Source organism: Peromyscus maniculatus, chromosome 13 (assembly GCF_049852395.1).
Source record: "Peromyscus maniculatus bairdii isolate BWxNUB_F1_BW_parent chromosome 13, HU_Pman_BW_mat_3.1, whole genome shotgun sequence".
Taxonomy (NCBI): domain Eukaryota; kingdom Metazoa; phylum Chordata; class Mammalia; order Rodentia; family Cricetidae; genus Peromyscus; species Peromyscus maniculatus.
In genome coordinates, this window is record NC_134864.1 from 11654237 (window position 1) to 11674041 (window position 19805).

At 44.6% G+C, this 19805-nt stretch overlaps 1 protein-coding gene across 4 annotated transcripts in view; it reads right to left on the reverse strand.

Annotated features, from left to right (window-relative positions):
* Hdlbp (high density lipoprotein binding protein) overlaps positions 1 to 19805 on the reverse strand; it is a 76233-nt gene that overhangs the window by 33665 nt on the left and 22763 nt on the right. For 3 of the 4 annotated variants that reach the window (XM_006989587.4, XM_042259894.2, XM_076549669.1), the window contains exons 2-4: positions 5394 to 5458; positions 3871 to 3983; positions 1240 to 1397 (exon numbers count right to left, since the gene is read on the reverse strand). In XM_006989587.4, coding sequence (XP_006989649.1) covers positions 1240 to 1397; positions 3871 to 3946 — 234 coding nt within the window. In that variant the 5' untranslated portion in view covers positions 3947 to 3983; positions 5394 to 5458. Of the gene's footprint in view, positions 1 to 1239; positions 1398 to 3870; positions 3984 to 5393; positions 5459 to 8886; positions 9038 to 19805 lie in introns of those variants that run through there. The other variant, XM_006989586.4, reaches the window with a different exon arrangement.

Sequence of the window (19805 nt, forward strand, 5' to 3'; positions counted from 1 at the left end):
AGTATGTCTTTACTAATCACTCACTCACTAAGCAGTGTCCTAGGCAAGGCAGTAAGGAGAAATCACCCAAGACAGGAGACTGGCATTCGGTACAGAGAACTGGGAAGAGTATCAGAAACAACTAGTCCGTGAAGGATGTAAAGAGAGGCCAGTGCCTAGGTCAAAACCACCAAGGAAACAACAGAGAACCTTCCTAAAGAGAAAGCAGCACCACGACAGGAAACAGCAGAGGCAGCAGGCAGGAGAACAGACCAGGAGGCAGGAGCACGGGCAACATCAAGAGTTTTAAGCATAACAAATTCTGCTTAAAGAACGAGGTTTAGGAAGAGCTGAGGAGGAGCAGGGTGGGAGGCAAGAGGGATCAGTCATCCCTGATAGAGGCATGAACCTTCCAAACGATACATGTAACAAGACAAGATAGCAGCAAGGCCACAAGAAAAGATCAAGATGCAGTTGCTCACACACACAAGGACAAGGAGTTATGGTTACACGGTAACAATTTTCTATCACAACCAGGCATCAGAAGGGCTAATGAAGCCAAAAGAAACCAGGAAGTTAGTTAGCTGCTTACAGACAGATATCTAACTACCTTGGTTTTTTTTAAAGGATCTTTTTTTTTTTTTAAGACTTATTTATTTATTATTTATACAGTGTTCTGCCTGCATGCCAGAACAGGGCACCAGATCTCACTATAGATGGTTGTGAGTCACCATGTGGTTGCTGGGAATTGAACTCAGGACCTCTGGAAAAACAGCTAGTGCTCTTAACCTCTAAGCCATCACTCCAGCCCCGTTTTTTTTTTGAAACAGGTCTTACTATGTAGCTCTGGATGGCTTCTGACTCAAGAGAACTGCCTGCCTCTGCTTCTGAGTGCTGGATTAAAGACAGGTGTTACCACACCCAGCAACAGACGACTAGTTCTCGACTGTCATATGGATAGGAAAGGCAGACCTGGCAACTATGGGCTACAGTGGCTAGGAAAGCACATGGCCCCATGAATCTGACAAATATGGCCTGTCTCAAACTGTGTGTCAGCCCACAGTGCCAGGGAGGCTGGATGGGATGATCATGGCAAAAGGTGTGCTCCACAGAGGAGGAGGAGGGGAGCTGTTTAATCTTTTGGACCTCCCAACTTTACATAGCCCAAGTGCTCTCATCACTGCAGATTCAAAAACCTTTAATCATATCTTACTGTTTCCTACAAGAAGCAGATAAAGCAAAAAGAAATGGTGTTTCTACCTGAGTGATGACAGAGGCCTTGATGGGCCGGATCTTGTTACTCCAGGCTCCAGCAGGTTCTTGGGCACTTTCCAAGCAAGCTGCTTTCTCAGGAAGTGGAGGGAAGGCATCCTTGTAGGTTGGCGGGTCGCTTTCCTCTTCTGAATTTAAAGTGGCAACTAGACCAGAGAATACAGATTAGGAGGAAAACACTACAATTCAACATTTATATGAAGAGAAATAGTTGAAAGGACTCAGCAGGAACCCCCTGACCACTACTCCATGGTGAGTGAGCAACGCTACTATCGCACTCCCCTCCCTCCCAGCTATGGGAAAGGATCTCAGGTAGTCATCAGGCCCAGAGCGTGAGAAGTGGATGGGGCTAGAGACTCCTAATTCCAGAAATGTCAACTTGCCCTCTATGTGGTCCCACTATGAGAAGTCAGACAGTATAAGCCCCATTTTAATACTAAGATGTATAAAACCCTTGAAGGCAAGATTTTTAGGTCCTCATATTTTCTAATAGTACAAAAGCAAATCAAGACTATAAATGCTTGGCACAGAGTACAAGTTTAAACATTGCTTTTAAGAACTACCTTTGAGGTAGGTTCCACATTTTTTTTTCTATAATGTACAATGGTGAAATTGTACATTATAGAAAAAAAAACTGTCTCTGATGTCCTCTCAAGCCAAGTCAGGAACAGCGAGACTTGGAAAAATCAGGGCCTCTGATTATTAGTCATGTTCATGGTCCATGATGCTCAATTTGTGCATGCTTTTGTCCAGTTAAACATATCTCCACAAAAGCAAGTACATGACTGTTTTGGATAATCCCAAATTCCTAGGACTGAGCAGTATCTACCAGTAGCAGGGTCTAATAAAAACACAATGGACAATGACAGAGGGAAGCGGATGCAAAGATCCACGGCCAGGCCCCAGGTGGAGCTCCAGGAGTCCAATTGGTGAGAAGGAGGAGGGATTATATGAGCGAGAACTGTTGAGACCAAGATTGGAAAAAGCACAGGGACAAATAGCCAAATTAATGGAAATACATGAACTATGAACCAATAGCTGAGGAGCCCCCAACTGGATCAGGCCCCCTGGATAAGTGAGACAGTTGATTAGCCTGAACTGTTTAGGAGGCACCCAGGCAGTGGGACCGGGACCTGTCCTTAGTGCATGAGCTGGCTGTTTGGAACCTGGGGCTTATGCAGGGAGACTTCCCTCAGCCTGGGAGGAGGGGACTGGACCTGCCTTGACTGAATCTACCTGGTTGAACTGAATCTCCAGGGGAGTCTTTGCCCTGGAGGAGATGGAAATGGGGGGTGACAGGAGGGGGGAGGACAGGGGAATCCGCGGCTGGTATGTAAAATTAAATTATATTATAAAATAAATTAAAAAAAAAAACCCACAATGGAGCATGCAGACATGGAGGGGAGAAGACGCCCTGTGGAATTAGATAGGCTTCTAGTCTAAGTCCACTGCTTTCTAGCCTGATGGTCACAGCATGAGCAGAGGCCTTTTCCCCTCTTAAAGGGGAAACTACAGATAGTTGCACTTAGGCTCCAGATACTGAGAACGAGGCAACCAGCAGTGTCTTAGGAATGACCAACACAGTGGTCACTGGGAATGGGTGGGTTAAGTGTGGCTAAGAAGTGAATTTTAAACATTTAATTTATTCTAAATTTTTGAAATTATATTCAATCCCATTATGGGAAAACTTAAACATGTTTTAACAACTTAGAACAATTTATTCTTTCATTTGAAAATTTCAGAAACTATAAATATAAATCAAAAATATTATCTATATATGATATCTGTGTATGTGCATACGTCTGCATGCTGAGTTGCATATGCAGGTCAGAGGGCAGCTTGCAGGAGTCAGTTCTTTCCTTCAACTGTGTAGGTGCTGGGACCAAATCCAGGCCATAAGGCTTGGCAAGTAGGCACCATTACCTATTGAGCTGTCTTGGGAGCCCTGATGAAAGACTGTTATAAAAAAATTTAGCACTCCAATCAAATGTCCTATATAAATATGTATACTAAAATTTAAAGAAAAATAGCTGGTTTTAAGACTTTTTTTATATTGAGATGTTGCAATGACAACATTTTACATACACTGGGTTAAATAAATATATTAAAAGCATAATGGCACATGCCTACAATCCCAGAGGCACAAGGACCATGAGTTTGAGATCAGCCTGGTTTAAACAGCAAAACTTTTGTCTGAAAATATTTGGGAAAAAATTCACTTGTTCCCTTTCATTTAACCTGGGTTTGGAAAATGTCCGAATTGCTTATGTGGCTAGCATTCTATTCCACTGGACACTGCTAGTCTCTATCTTAGCCAGTGGCCTTTGAGAGCACAGAAGTCAGACCTCACCTTCATCCTCAGAGGTTCAACAATGTCTTGGGATGCTTCACAGCCAACATTTTAGTATCCCATAATTGGAGCAATAATTTTGTAAATGATCCCATTAATTGCCAATTGTCAGATTAATTGGATTTCTAGGAACCTGCCCACATTTACAGCTCACTGTTTCTGGAGTCACTCCTCTCATCTGTCCAGTTCCACTTGCAACGAACTAACACAAATTAGCAGAAGCCTGTCTCTGAAGGCTAACAAGGAGAACTTGTAAAGCCGTCTGTTACCTTTGATTTGTTGTGGAACCAGCCCACTTCGATGTTCAGCAAAACTCTCTTGGGTCAGAACTGCAACGGAGCTCATGGTTGATCTCACGTCCACACACAATCCTAGTAAGACACTACATCAAGAGAAAGGTAATCAAGGAGGAGAAGACCCAAGTACAGCTAACTCATAACCATCTATAGGACTGTTATTTTAAATGTTTCAGTCAAGGTTTTTATCTTCTTACTGAACACCAGAGTATTTATTTTCCTCATAAGGTTGATGTAAATTACTCTTCACGTTTTCATCAGAAGGGTGAACATGGAAAAGGCAAGTAAAGTAGGGTCCTGGCCCACTTGATTAACTGTTTTCTCAGAAACTCTGTCATACAGTAGACAAGACTTGGCTAAGAGACCTAGTACTAGATGCCCACGGCTTCGACTCTGTACCATCTATCCACTGGAGGAGCCACAGTGAGACGGCCTCAGAAACAGCGTGTTACCCTGCCCCCACATCATGGGTACTCTGGGACTACTGCCCCCTGCCTGACGAAGCTAGGGTATAGATCAACCCCAGGTTCACTCTCTTAATAGCTATCTCCATCTTACTTTGTTAACTGTTCAACATGCCTTCTGATGTTTGTACAAAGTATAAAAATGACCATTACTACAACTAGGATATGCAAGGTACTTATCAAGAGACCCTAAGAACCATTTCAACACTCTCAGGTTTCGTGGGGAAAAGAAGTCTCATAGTGCTTCATCATGTCAGTAAACCAGGGCCATAGTGTGCTAAATGCCTCAACCTGCCGACTATCTTGGGCCCCTCTTGCCCGGTGTGGGAGGAGATTCACTCACAAGAGAGGAGAGTGCTCCAGGCACAGCATGCCTTATTCCAGGACAGCCGTGGACACTGGCTCGGAAGTTCCAGCTCCCCATTTGTGAAGTCTGGTGCAGTTCAGTGTTCTCAGACACTGCCCTTCTGTAATTCTCGGCAGCTTCACAACACCAGAGGAAGAACTCATTTCCTTACACCAGTATGCACCAGTGTCTTACTTGTATCACATCTTGGCAAAATGCAAGTATGTTAATACACTATGCAGCTGGGTGTGGTGGCACACACCTTTAATCCCAGCACTCGAGGCAGAGGCAGGTGTATCTGAGGCCAGCCTGGTCTACAGAGGGAGTTCCAGGACAGCTGGGCTACAGAGAAACCTTGTATCAAAAACAAAACAAACACCAAACAAAACAAAACAAAACAAAACAAAACAAAAAACCAAAACCTTACTTCATTACAATAACGACCTCTTTCCAACTTTATAAAGTTAAGCTCAGTATTCCTAAAGCATATTAAGCCCCAAATCCTGAAAAAACAAGATTCACCTTTAACAGATGCAAGGCAGAGGACACAGTGAAGGCACATGAAGCCATGGAGATGCCTCTTATGGCACACAAGATGAAGCCTAAGGAGGTACAGGCTAGAACTAACCTACACATCTTTGTGCCCCAGGCACAGGGAAGTCTTCAGTAAAGGCACTCAAACTTACCAGCAAAATGGTCAGTAGCCAGAAAGTCCGTCCCGAGGTTACCTCTGTCAGCCTGCCAGCTTTTACTGGTATAGGGTGGAAAGGGAGAGGAAAAAAGAAAAGTTACTTTTCTATGCTTTATAACTTAGTCCCTTTCACCTCTCAAGAAAGGGCTAAATATTCTTTATATTTGGCTTCTTGTAATTTCAATAGTTAGGCAATCTCTTAGGGAAAAACACTAAAAGTTCTTGTCTTAGACCATTAACTTTGAACAAGACACATTACAGTAAAACTTCAGTCATCTAGAACTCTCAGAGGACAAGTCTTCAAGGGATCTTAGAAGTGAACTGTACACTAGGTCCTTGTGACTTCTGCCAGGCTGAATCTGCTGTGACGCTGTGGCACATAGCAGAATTCAGATCTTGTGCTTGAGCTTTCAAAGTGCCCAAGGGCTCCGTAACAGAGCTGGAGTGGTGCACTTCTTTAATCCTGGCACTTGGGAGGCAGAGGCAGGTGGAGCTCTGTGACTTTGAGGCCAGACTGGGTTTCAAAATGAGACTTGTCCCCAAAACAAAACCAAAAAGAATCCTTGTTAACTTTGCAGTTCTTTGTTCTTGCTGTTGTCCTGTAAAAGTCCTTCAGTCCCTTCTAATCCAGACATTTAAAAATCAGGTCATAAAACCACAAGGTTCAAAGGCCATCTGAGAAGGGCAAAAACTATTCTATAAACACCTTTTTCTTGTTCTTGAGACAAGATCTATGTGAACCATGTTGGCCTTAAACTCCGAGATCCACCTGCCCATCTCCTGACTTTTTGGACTAAAGTGTGTTCTACTATCACTTTTTTTTTTTTTTTTTTTTGAGACAGGGTTCCTCTGTGTAGCTCTGGCTGTCCTGGAACTCACTCTGTAGACCAGGCTGGCCTCGAACTCACAAAGATCCGCCTGGCTCTGTCTCCCGAGTGCTGGGATTAAAGGTGTGCGCCACCACCGTCCGGCCTTAAACCCAGATGCCCACTCCCCTTCATCACATTCATCCATGTGACCTCAACTATGTGTCTTTGTCTCTGTGCTGCCACTGACTAGTGCCTCTGCTTTCCAGGACAAGGTAAGTCTTGAGGACAGAGCAATAGCTACACAAGCCTACACCATATACTGCCTAGCACAGACTGCAACGGTCTCTACACAGACTCTTGTAAGCATGCTCCCGCACCCAGGCATCCCTTTCCCGGAGTATTTACAGTGAATCAAGTGGCTACTGAGAGCACCTCCATGTCTAAGCCACATGTCACTGCCAAGGAACAAATTGGAACAGAGCTTCCAGAGCCCCTGACAAGTATAAACACCCTCTGGCAGCCAGGGACAGCAGAGTGGATTTCTAGAAAACTCTGGACAGGTGGACAAGACTCACTTGGGCCTAGCTTTCAGATTTCAAGGTTTGTCAGAGCTTGGGGCAAAGAGATCACAGAGATATACTGAACAGACTCTGTTCAGTTATCATCTGGTAAGGCTTTTTTTTTTTTTTAAATTAACGACTCAGAACTCTGTTAAAGACTTAATTTAAAACAAATACCCGATGTCCGTCTGTAAATATAGACCTCACCTCCCCTGTAGACTCTGGGGTAAGTAGAGCCCACCTGCACCTGGTTTAACGCAGAGCCTATGCAGTGCTTTCCCCACCTTTACACCCACCTGTACCCGCTGCTCCCTGCTTTACCTCCACTGACAACACTCAGAGGTCTAACCTGCTGCACCTGATGTTCACACTGCGCAGCAGCCACCACAGCTGAACATGCGCCCTCCTCTGCATCTCCACTGGCTAAACTTTCAGGAGATAAGAGCCCAAGATTTGGTGTCTCAGACTTTTGCTGGATTACATCATACAAGTCAGGGTTGAAAGAGATTGAGTACTACTCTAATCTTATTTTCAAATACCACCAGAGAAAATAAAAAGAGTGCTCCTGGGATCCCAGTTCCCCTGCCTCCCTGTAAAGGTTCTGTCAAGACAGAATGAAATCTGCACCCTTTCCTCTTCTGGTTGCTACATGCTATGTCTCCTCCAGTGGGTGCAGGCCCTCCCTACAGTCTCCAGGCCCTCAGCACTGAGGCCATCTCAACCACCTTTGCCACTGGAAGCTGGAGTCAGTCAGCACCCAATGCAAACCTCTATCTACAACTTGGACATTACAATTTGCTTCTTAGAGCATAAATGAACATGGCAGAAAAAGTCAGTTCTCAACACACAGAACCAGAACTAAAGGAAGAGAGGCCAAGGGCGGCCTTTTTTACTCCTCCAAGAACTAGGGAGCAACAGGGACTTCTGTAAAAGAGAAAGGTGAATCTGTGGCAGCTTGAAACCTTGTGTTAATCCAGAAATCAGAAAAGGCTGCAAATGAAGAATTCCACATTTTTGCTTCTGAACAAGGAAGTATTTCAATTGATTCCCCTGTGCTAAATTGTGCCAACTAATTATGTAAGGGGCAATAGTATGCGAAAATAATTCAGTCACACTCGAAAAAGAGTATCACTATCAACCTTAGAGGGACTCAAGTTCTTTACACACTAGACCAGTAGGTATGGAGGGCACCGAAAAACTGCAGCTTGAAAACCTTCAGCTGAGATTCAGGTTTCTCTTCCAAAGTTGAAACTGTTTACTTTTATGTCCTCAGAATTCTTGTGAAGGTACCCCCCCACCTCAATAGTAGAGTGCAAACTCCAAAATTAAAAACAAAACTCAGCTCTGCTGAGATCACAAACTCTAAGTCTGTGACCACCAAGGCCGGCCTAGTGCTTTACCCAGCTCTGGAAGTCAGAGACCCAGCCTGGGAGGAACTTTCGCAGATGCCACCTCAGCATGGCCCTCCCACCGGCCAAGAGCGCCCGCGGGCGGGGACAGACTTAAAGGGACAGTATCCTGTTCGGCCTCCCAGCCTTTCATCCAAATTCGGTATTTTTCCGTAATGTATTTTTCACCCATGGACCCTGGGGCGCATCCAAGTACTTGGGCCGGGAGTCCTCCAGTGACCACGTAGCCGGATGCCGCAGGTGGAGGTGCAGCACGGCACCGCGCGGGACATAGGGGCCCCGGGTGAAGATCCCAGCTTGCAGCGCGAACTAGGGCGCCACTGACCCAGGTCCTGTCCACAGCCCGTAGGGCCCGTGCGGCCGAGCTGGGGGGAAGGGGTGCGGGGGAGGGGCCGGCTCGGTTGCCCACGTCACCAACCTGGCCAGGTCGCTCCCCTCCCCCACCGCGGCGGCCCGCCCGGTGAGCCTGTAGTCCAGGCGGCCCCGGCCCGCAAGCAGACCCGCGGCGCGTGGCGGACTTGGGAAAGTTTCTGCGCTCCAGTGCGGCCATGCGCAGAGTGACACGTAGCGGCCCCCGCCCGTCGCGGTAGCGGGAGACCAGGCGCCAGTGCGGCCGCGGAGCTGGAGAACCGACCCCGGCCGTGCCCAGCAGCGAGCCCCCCGCCGCCCCGCCCCTGGCACTCCCGCCCGCCAGCTCGCCCGATCCTCACTCGTGAGTGTGACCTCCCGAGAGTCTGTCCGTCTGTCGCCGCGCGGGAGAAGCCGGGACGCTCCGAGGCGCGGCGCCCGGGCCGCCGCTGCTATATAGGGCGGCGGCTCCAATCCCGCCGAGACACGTCAGACCGGCCGCCCGCCCCGCCCGCTGCAGGGTCCCCAGAGCGCCCGGGAGCGGACCAACTCCACAAGAGTTCTGCGGCCTGAGAGGGGGCGAGGAGTTGGGAACTTAGTTACCTACAGAGAGCAGGGAGGCCCCGAGATAAGGGTACAGGAGTCGAGGCCACCAGCAACAGTGTCACCCAAAGAGAAAAGCTCCGAGGACCTCACACAGTGGACCGGCAGGAAAAACCATTTATTTTACCATCCCCCAGAGCACTCCTTGGTGAAGCACATCTCTTTCTCTAGAGGTTCTGTTCCTCCTCCCGCCTCACTATAAACCCTGCCGGCTTCGTTCCTCAATGACCAACATAACAAACTCCAAAACTGTGAAGCCGTCTTCTCAGTTTTATTCAGGGTCCTATCAGTACAGACCAGCCTGCAGAGTGGTCCTCCCTCACCCACACTGAGTTGGACAGTGCAGAACCTCTGCCTCAGAGTGCTTCCTTGGAAGCCGGTAGTTCTGCCCCATTGTGTCTAGTGACAACTCTTGAAGAATTTGTAGACATATATCATTTTGAACCTCTCCTGAGGTGACATCAACACACTTCTGACCTACACAGAGCAGACAGGTCAGTGAGACCCATCAGCACAGGCTATGACCATGAGATGTTACCCAGAATGACTAAAGGCTAGTAACCAATCAACCAGATGTGCCCCCGCCCCTTGACAAATTCACTGCGTCCTAGAGGTTCTTTGGTCTCAGCTTCCCTCTCTGAGGGTACTTGGATTACATACAGGGATGAGCCACCAGGTCTGGGCAGTATGTGTCTCCCCAGGTGTGTTTTTAGTGTGATATGCCGAAAGGGAAGAAGCGGCCTTCTGCAGTTTTCAGTCTAAGGCTCACAAGGATTTGCAGCAGTGAACAAAATAAGCAGACAGACGACACATACTTAAAAGGTAGCAGTACTGTGATGGGCATTACGGACAGCACAGAGGCCCTTGGCTTGAGGGACTGGGAAGAGCTGCTCTAATTGGACTGCAGACTAAGGGACAAGGAATGTGATGCAAGGAATAAGGAGCTCAGGCTGGGGATGAGGGCTGTTGAATACGAAAGTATATGCAAGCTGGGTGTCAGCGTTCGGAAGCCCCAGAGCCGGCTATCCATCTGGCATGAACATCACAGCCCTTCACGACATAAATCACTGAAGGCAAAGGATGTGCACTGCTTGAAAGACCCAAGGGCATCTCCAAGCTGCCAGTAGTTACCGAGGGATACAGCTTCCTAAAACCTCTGTAGGCACCAACTTGTCTTCCCTTCTGTGTTATTACTGTGGTCTGCAGGGTGTCTTTCCCTGGAGATGAATCAACCAGCAACTAGAACAAGTGTTTTTGTTGTTGTTGTTGTTCTTTTGTTAGTTACTGAGGTCTCAGGGTTGTGGAGAGGGAGATGAGGAGGAGGAGGAGGAGGAGGAGGAGGAGGAGGAGGAGGAGGAGGAGGAGGAAAAGGAATAAGGACCCACAAGTCAGCACATTTGCTGTCAAGGGACCTCCAGTGGAGTCAGGAAGTCAACACAAGTACAAGGAGACCTCAATGAGCTGGTTAAAAATGTGGTGAGCTGGGTGTGATCATATCCTAGAATCCCAGTACTCAGGAGGCTGAGGCAGAGAGTAGTGGGAGTTTGAGGCAGTGAACTACAGAGTAAGATGATGTCTCAAAAATAAAACAAAGCATGGACTTAATGGCATTATTACACCAAGGAAGGTGTGGTAACATTGGCTTGTAATCTCAGCACTTGAGAGAGAGAGAGAGAGAGAGAGAGCACGAGAGCGAGAGCCAGAGGATTAGAGTTCAAGTCTATCTATATGAGACTTTATGTCAAACAAAAAGATACAAAGTAAATGTTAAATATGCACCAAAACAAAAACAAACAAACAAACAAACAAAAAACATCCCAGATGCTCCTGGGGCGCTGAGAATTATGACTAGTTATCTTCAGTATACTGAAACATGGTAAGTGTGAACTCGAGCTGCCTCAAAAAGTGAACACTGGTCTGAGATATTTTGTTTTTCATACCTCAAGGAACATGAAATAAGCTTCCTGATTGCTCAAGGTAAAATGTTAGAAGATAGACACACTCTCCAATTCGCCAAATCATGGTTCCCTAAAAGAGCTATACCCTAAACAAAAAGGAGATCTAAGCCGGGCAGTGGTGGCCCACGCCTTTAATCCCAGCACTCGGGAGGCAGAGCCAGGTGAATCTTTGTGAGTTCAAGTCTAGCCTGGTCTACAGAGTGAGATCCAGGACAGGCTCCAAAGCTCACAGAGAAACCCTGTCTCAGAAAAAAAAAAGTAGATCTAAGGGGAAAAGTAGACCAGGAACATAGCAACAAGTAGATGCTTTCTGAATGGCTTGGGCTGGGAGATGAAAGCATCTCTGGACAGTGCACAGAGTGAGACCAGGACTCAAATATCCATTACCCTTTTGCCCAGGAACTCCTACCCTAAGCAAAAACAAAACAAAACAAAAAACAGAAAGTAGGCACACTCAAGAAGGAATAAACTGCATAAAAGGATAAAAAAACCAACAACCCATATTCACAGATCAACTACAGTATAGAAGCTAAAAGTCCAAAGAATAAGATGCAGGGGAGTTGAAGAGATGGCTCAGCAGTTAAGAGCACTTGCTTTGCAATCATGAGGGCTGGAATTTGGATCCCAGTACCCATGTAACAAGCCTGGTATCCCCATAAACACCTGTAAAACACATACACAACCCCTCCTTTAAAAAGGGGGGGAAGCGGAGAGATGACTTATTGATTAAAAGTACTTACTGCTCTTGCAGAGGACCCCATTTTGATCCCTAGTACCAACATGTAAGCTTACAACTGTCTATAACTCCAGTTCTAGGGTATCTGGTGTTCTCTTCTGGTTTTCCTGCAGTACACAGGCATACATGTAGGCAGCACATGCATACACATACCCTGGCTTTGCTCCCTAATGCTATAAAAATTTGTGAAACTACAACTGAAAAAATTAAATGAAAAAAAAATTTAAATGATATGGGATTAGACACAAGAACCTGAGATGATATAACTATTAAAAACATGAAGCCGGGCAGTGGTGGCGCACACCTTTAATCCCAGCACTCAGGAGGCAGAGGCAGGCAGATCTCTGTGAGTTTGAGACCAGCCTGGACTACAGAGTGAGTTCCAGGAAAGGCGCAAAGCTACACAGAAAAACCCTGTCTCGAAAAACTAAAAACCAAAACAAAACCAAAACAAAACCCAAAACCATGAATTAATAAAGTCATCAACCACAAACATGACATTAAATAAAACAAACATAAGAATTAACAACAGAAGAGATGGTTAAGAATCATGGAGTGGAATTTCAGAGTTGGGGATGTTGCACAGAGAGATCACTTGGCTAACACGTGCAAGCTTCTAGGTTTGATTCCTAGCCCAGCAAACTAATCTAAACAATAAATCATGGAGCAGAGGATAAGACAGTCTATCTAACATATTCTAAGAGGAGTCATAAAGCCCATGAATGGAGTTGTGTGAGAAGAATTCTGAGTGCTTATGAGAAGCTCCAAGAAAACAAGTCTTGTGACCCTAGTTTTTTCAAAACACAAAATTGTTCTTGGAATGTGTTTTCGTGCTCCTCCCAGGTGTAGTGATTAGAAGTGAGCTGACTTCAGATTTCTCATTATTGCTTGCTGCTGTCATTCAATTAAATGCTTAAACTATCCTTTATATGCCTCTTGGAAAAACATGTTTCTGCCACGTGTTGCTTGTCCTTGTGATTGTACACACTCATTGTCACTTACACATGTGTTAGTACACATCGTACACATTGATTGTCACTTACTCATGTGACTCTTCTTAACCCTCAGAGTATAAATTGTTTGATGCTTCTGAATAAAGTTGGCTATTGCAGGAGACTTTAGTCCGCCTCATTTATTGCCTCTGTTCTCCCGGGTCCCACTGCCTCTAGAGTGGTGACACTCCCCCACTTAAAAAACTTACAGAATAAACTGACCTACACCAGTCATGCTGCACTAGTTATCGACAAGGGATAGCAATGCTAGCAGTCCGATCACTCATGACTGAGACTGATCACCAGGTTAGGACAAAGAAATGTTTTCAGTGATCTTGATAGCTAAAAATTTGTAAATATAAATGGGTCAGAGTATACTTTTATTAGTGTAAACCCCAATTATGACTACAGAGTGTGTTTCCAGGACAACCAGAGCTACATAGCAAGACCCTGTCTGGAAAACAAAAGACAACAAAAAAGCTTAACAAAAAAGCAGTATTTTAATAACAAATATATCAAACTCACTTTTTTTCACTGATGTTTATTACCATATACACACACAATTCAGCAGCCTTAAATAAAACAGTACAAGTTCAAGCTGGAGAGATGGCTCAGGGGTTAAGAGCACTGGCTGTTCTTCCAGAGGACCTGGGTTCAATTCCCAGCAACCACACAGTGGCTCATGACCATCTATAATAGGATCTGATGCCCCCTTCTGGTGGGCAGGTATACATTCAGAGCACTCATACATAAAATATAAATAAATAAATAAAAATTTAAAAAATAGTACAGGTTCAGGAAGAGAAACAAATAGCTGTCTTTAGCTTCTTTCACATTGCCTTAAGAAACAAACAAACAAACAAAAAACAGGGCGGTGGTGGCGCACGCCTTTCATCCCAGGACTTGGGAGGCAGAGCAGGCGGATCTCTGTGAGTTCAAGGCCAGCCTGGTCTACAGAGCAAGATCCAGGACAGGCACCAAAACTACACAGAGAAACTGTGTCTTGAAAAACCAAAACCAAACAAACAAAAAACAGTAAATGTTCAACATTTTTTTTTCCTTAAATAAAATACACTTATTTCTGAGGTATGTGGTGGGATGCAGGTGTGCTACAGACTGCACGGTGGTCAGGGGGCAACTTTTGGGAGTCAGTTCTTCCTTTCAACCATATGGGTTCCAGAGATAGAGCTCAGACCATTAGAACTGAGCAAGGACCTTTACCCACACTCAGACATCTTGCTAGCCTTTTTTTTTTTTTTTTTTTTTTTTTTAAAATAAAAAACTAATATGTCTGGTGGTAGTGGTGTGTGCCTTTAATTCCAGCACTCAGGAAGTAGAGGCAGCCTGGTCTGCAGAGTGAGTTCGAGGAGAGCCTGGGTACACAGAGAAACCTTGTCTTAAAACAAAACATTTATTTTACTGAGGGTGTGGTGTGTGTGTGTTATGCATATGCCAAATAATACACGTGGAAGTCAGAGGACAACTTGAAGGATTTGGTTCTCACCTTATACCTTGTTGAGGCAGGGTCTTGTTTTGTTTTGCAAAACGTGTTACCCACTGAGGCATCTCACTCAGCCACAATATCTTGTTTTTCCTCCCCCAATTCTATCATTTTCTCCTCAGGAAGTAACAGAAAGGGTAACAATCTTTCCTTCAGGGACTGTTATTCTGGCTTATTCCTCAGTAATGTGAAAATATGTATCTGTATTTTAGTTCAGCAAGTGATGAACTAAGACTATATAAAGAACACCAAATGGACTGCCATAATTCCTGAGTTTACGCAGGTATGACTCAGGTCACCTCCGCTAACTTTTACCTGTCACGTGTGTAGATTTGGGTGGGTGGTTTTGTCAGTTGTGGTACCATCTAAAAGACCCTGGTGTAGAGTAGGTATCTTGCTAGCACTAAATGAGCACAATCCAATAAATGAATATACATAGAGAAACTCAATTTTATAAATACTGAAATAATCAGCACATATGCATATAGCTAATAAAATAAAGAATACATTTTAAAAATGCGTTTAAAATATACTTAAAGGAATGTATGTCAGGTGAATAAAACATGGAATTTTTTTCTAAAGGGTAGAACAAATGTGAGATCCAAAACAAAACAGTAAGTTAATAGATTGCTACAGAAATGAAGCAGACTATTCTTCATACCTAACAGACCAAACCTTCACCCCCAGCGAAAGTCAGATGATGTCAGGTCCTGCTAACACCTGCTTTCTGGTTGCCCTGAGTTATGGCTCCCACCAGGGATGTTGTAGTTTAGAGAGACTCCTCTGGGCTTACTCTCATACCTGGTTGTTAATGTAACCACTTGTAAAAATAGTACAAATAATGAAGCAAGAATGAATGTTTCTAAACATTAAGTTTACTATAATGAAATTCTTAGGCAAGGCAAATAGCTTTAAAAATTATGTCAATTAGAAAAAAACTATCTTTAAAATCAAAAAAGAACACTATAATCTATTTGCTTTTAAGTTTCTGAAGTTTGGGATCTATTTAAAAAAAGAGAGACAGAAAATTCTAGAAGCTATACATAAGTTTGATTTACCTAAGAAAGTAAGTGGAACCTAATCAGCAGACCTATTTCAAGTGAGAGGCCCAAGGTCTCAGGGCTCTACCCAGCACTCATTAAGTGGCAGACATCAGAGCCTTGACTACAGTCTAGTAAGAGGACTTCAACCTTACACCCAGTACCATAGAACAGAAAAAGACAACTGGCTTTGTTTGTTTGTTTTTTGAGGCAGGGTTTCTCTGTGTAGTTTTGGTGCCTCTCCTGGAACTCGCTCTGTAGACCAGGCTGGCCTTGAACTCAAAAGACTGGTTTGGAGAAGGAAACATGGTAGAACTGGCTACTGTGCCAACAAGTAAGTTCAACTCCCAATACCACAACAAACAAAACAAAACCCATACATAAACCTGTGGGTAACTGGGAAAACAATATAGAGCTTCTCTGAGAACCTGGAGAGCATCACAGGCTAAGTTCTGTCAAACTACAGCATCACACCCAGGAGTAACCTGACAGGATACAGTTTACCTGTGCCACCCCCACGGCACCCACTACACACACACACACACACACACACACACACACACACACACACACACACACACACACACACACAAAAAAAAAAAAAACAAACAAACAAACAAACAAACCAAACAACAACAACCCAGGCCTTGAAAGTGAACATGCTTTCCTGTATCTTCACCCATGATCACTTGCCTTGCATGGCTCCATAGCACCCCAGTTCCCCTTCTTTATTTTTTCAAGACAGGGTCTAACTATGTAGCCCTGGCTGTCTTGGAACTCACTCTGTAGCCCAGGCTGGCCTGAAACTCACAGAGATCTGCCTGGCCCTGCCTCCCCAGTGCTGGGATTGAAGGTGTGCTCCACCAGGCCTGGGGAAGAGAGGCCTCACTCAGAGCAGCTCTGGCTCTACTACCTGGAGCTCACAGCAATCCAGCCTCAACAGCATGTAATATTTTGGGGAGGAGGACAAGAAACAGACGGTTATAAAGGAGCACTTTCCCTCTCACTACTTTTAATTGTCTCACTATAAATCCCATTGGACAAGAAACAAAACACTTTGACAACTGACCAGGGGCAGCAACTTAAAACTTGAGGATTTTATTTGAATGGTTTTTAACTTTCTTCTTACAAAGTTCTACAAGCTAGATTAAGCTAAACACATCTTTATAAAAAGCTTTGTTATGGATACAAAGCTAGCTAAAGGAATGGATGAAAATACCTAAGAATTTGAAAGATAAGAGTGAGTATCTGTAGTTCAAGGACATTTACAGCTACACAGGAAATTCTAGGCCAGCCTGGGATTTGTGAGATTGTCTCAAAAATTAAAAAAGGAAAAAAAAAATTGTAAGTTTCAGCTTAAGACCAATTTTATCCAAATAGCAATGAACTCTCTACAAAAGAAACAAATACCAGAAAACTAAGCGGGTTCTCTACTTTTCCAAATAGAGTCAGCCATGGCACCAGAGGGTGTCACATGCTTGGTGACACTGGACATTTCTCCCCCTTCACTTGGGCTTTTCCTCAATTGTCAAATGAGCTGGTGGGACTGCATTCTTTTTTCAGTACTATCTCTCTATGAGATCAACTCTTTTTGATTTAAAGACTTCTTGGAGCCCGGCAATGGTGATGCACACCTTTAATCCCAGCACTCTCGAGGCAGAGATAGGAGGATCTCTGTGAGTTCAAGGCCAGCCTGGTCTACAAAGTGAGTTCCAGGACACAGGCAGGGCTGTTACACAGAGAAAGCCTGCCTTGAAAAACAAACAAACAAACAAACAAACAAACAAACAAACAAACAAACAAACAAACAGGCTTCCAGGAAACACTTCCTGTCTGTGCAAAGAATTAATTCAACATAAACATTCATACACGTATCATGTCCATACAAGAGCAAAGTCATTTTCCTCTATCCTAAATGATAGTCAAAACATCAATTTAGGATTAGGATGCCACAATTGAAGAGAAAAACTGATTCACATCTGGGGAGCAAGAACTTGGATGTTTCATCTGTCAAGTGAGAATGCTATTGGCAAAAAACCGAAGTGTACTTTGTGTATGTGCAACATGCATGCAGGTGTGTGTACTCTTGGTATGAAGGGCAGAGGGCAACCTTTAGTTAGCGTAGCTGGCCAGTGAGCCTCAGGATCTCTGCTTGTTTCTGCCTTCCCAGTGCTCTGGTATTACAAGGGTGAAACACAGTGTTTGTTTTTTGGGGGAGATAGAGGGTAGAGCAAGGGCTCACTTGTATTCTTGGCTAGCCTGGAACTCACTAACATCTGCCTGCCTCTGCTTCTTCTTCTTTTTTTTAATATTTATTTTTATTTTATGTGCATTGGTGTTTTGGCATGTTTGTTGGGTCCCCTGGAACAGGAGTTACATAGACAGTTATGAGCTGCCATGTGGGTGCTGAGAATTGAACCCAGGTCCTCTGGAAGAACAGTCAATGCTCTTAACCATCTGAGGCATCTCTCTAGCTCCGTGCCTCTGCTTCTTGAGTGCTGTGATTAAATGCATGAGCCACCACACCTGGCCAAGTCTAGTTTTTAATGTAGGATCAAACTCAGATCCGCCGGGCGGTGGTGGCACACGCCTTTAATCCCAGCACTCGGGAGGCAGAGCCAGACGGATCTCTGTGAGTTCAAGGCCAGCCTGGGATACCAAGTGAGCTCCAGGAAAGGCGCAAAGCTACACAGAGAAACCCTGTCTCGAAAAAAACAAACAAACAAACAAACAAAAAACCCCTCAGATCCTCATGCTTGTGAGGCAAGTACTCTACCAACGGAGAGTACTCTACCCTCAGCCCACAACCATAATTTCTACTAGAAAACCAGAACCACACAGAGAGGAAAGGAAGGTAAAGACAATCCAGTGACTCCAAACCAGAGGGAGCCAAGCAGAATAGCAGACCAGCAGCAAAGGATGAGGAGAATCCTTTACTGCAACTACAGGCAGGTCTCAGGGGCCACGCAGGACAAGAGGGGCGGTGGCAAACTTCAACATTTGATAAAGAGGCTATCTAGACAGCAAGTGAATAAAGATGCACCAGGACAAGAGCGGACAGTGACAAACAGCTTAGAAGTCGGAAAACAAACACAACTTCCAGAAGGAAGCAAGGGGACTAACCCGGAGTCCACAAAGAGGCAGCACACAAGGTGGAAGGCTGTGGTACACAGCAGCATTTCCAAGACACATTCAAAGAAAAAGTGGTTTCTTGGCAGCTTCTGAATATACAATGTGCATCATAGCTTGGGACCCACAACAGTCCAGTCTCAAATGTAATGGTGCAGTTGAGACTATATCTTCTGCAAGAAAGCAAAACTGCAAAGGTTTGCATTAGGTTTTCTATTATTACACATTTTCAAAAATAGAAGGCAAGCATGTAACATGCCCAAGACCTTATAGTTCTATCTTCTCAGCCATGGGAAGGGAGGAGGGAACAAAGAACAACAGAAGGGGGTCAGGGACAGAAGCCAAGCCAAGAACATCTAAACACAGCGACTCAAAACTTTTAGAACCATACAAATCAGAGAACTGTAAGATAAATTATACATAGTCCTCTGTTACATTTACTACATTCTTATTTGTCTTGGTAATCAAGTTTACATGCCTAAGAATCAAAATTGTCAGAATAAGACATACACTACAGTAAGAACCCTAGAAGTTATTATTTGAACTGGAAATATCTATGCCTTTTCACTTTGGTCTGGGGTACACTTCTGTGTTTGCTTGCCTGGGAAACCACCTAGCGGCTTATAACACCATTCCCACTGGGACAGGAGTCATTGCGAAATGGCTCTAGGCCTGAAACAGATTTAGACAATACTGGCCATCCTGCCATAGCAGAAAGCAAGGAGACAGGGGATCTTGGAAACAGGTCAGCGAATAGAAAAGCTTTGCTTCAAAAGAGTGAGTGAGGACTTTGGATCCCTGGAGCCCATGTAAAAGCCAGGCAGAGAAGAGAAGGCAGAGATGGAATCTCTGAGGCAAGCAAGCCTCTAGGTTCAGTGAGAGACCTCACTAAAACTGGAGAGCAGTCAAGGATACATACAGGTATGTGGCGATATACTGGCTCCGGGTTTTTATTATAAGACCTTTTAAGAGTCGTGTTAAACAGGCATGCAAGCAAAACAATAAACAAGGCTGGAGAAATGGTTTAGCAGTTAGGAGCACTAGCTGCTCTTTTAGAGGGCCTGGGTTTGATTCCCAGCACCCGAATGCTGGCCTGCACCTATCTTTCTTTAATTTTAGTTCCAAGGAACCCAACTTCTATAGGCACTGCATACACATGGTGTCTTTATATACATACAAGTAAAACACCTACACAAAATTTAAAAAAAATATTTAGAAGTAGCAACAACAACCCCCAAACAAAACAAAAAAGGAAGCAGTTAAATAGCAAGGTATAGGGACGTCAACTTGGACAATACAAGCCTCATAAAATGGTTACAATA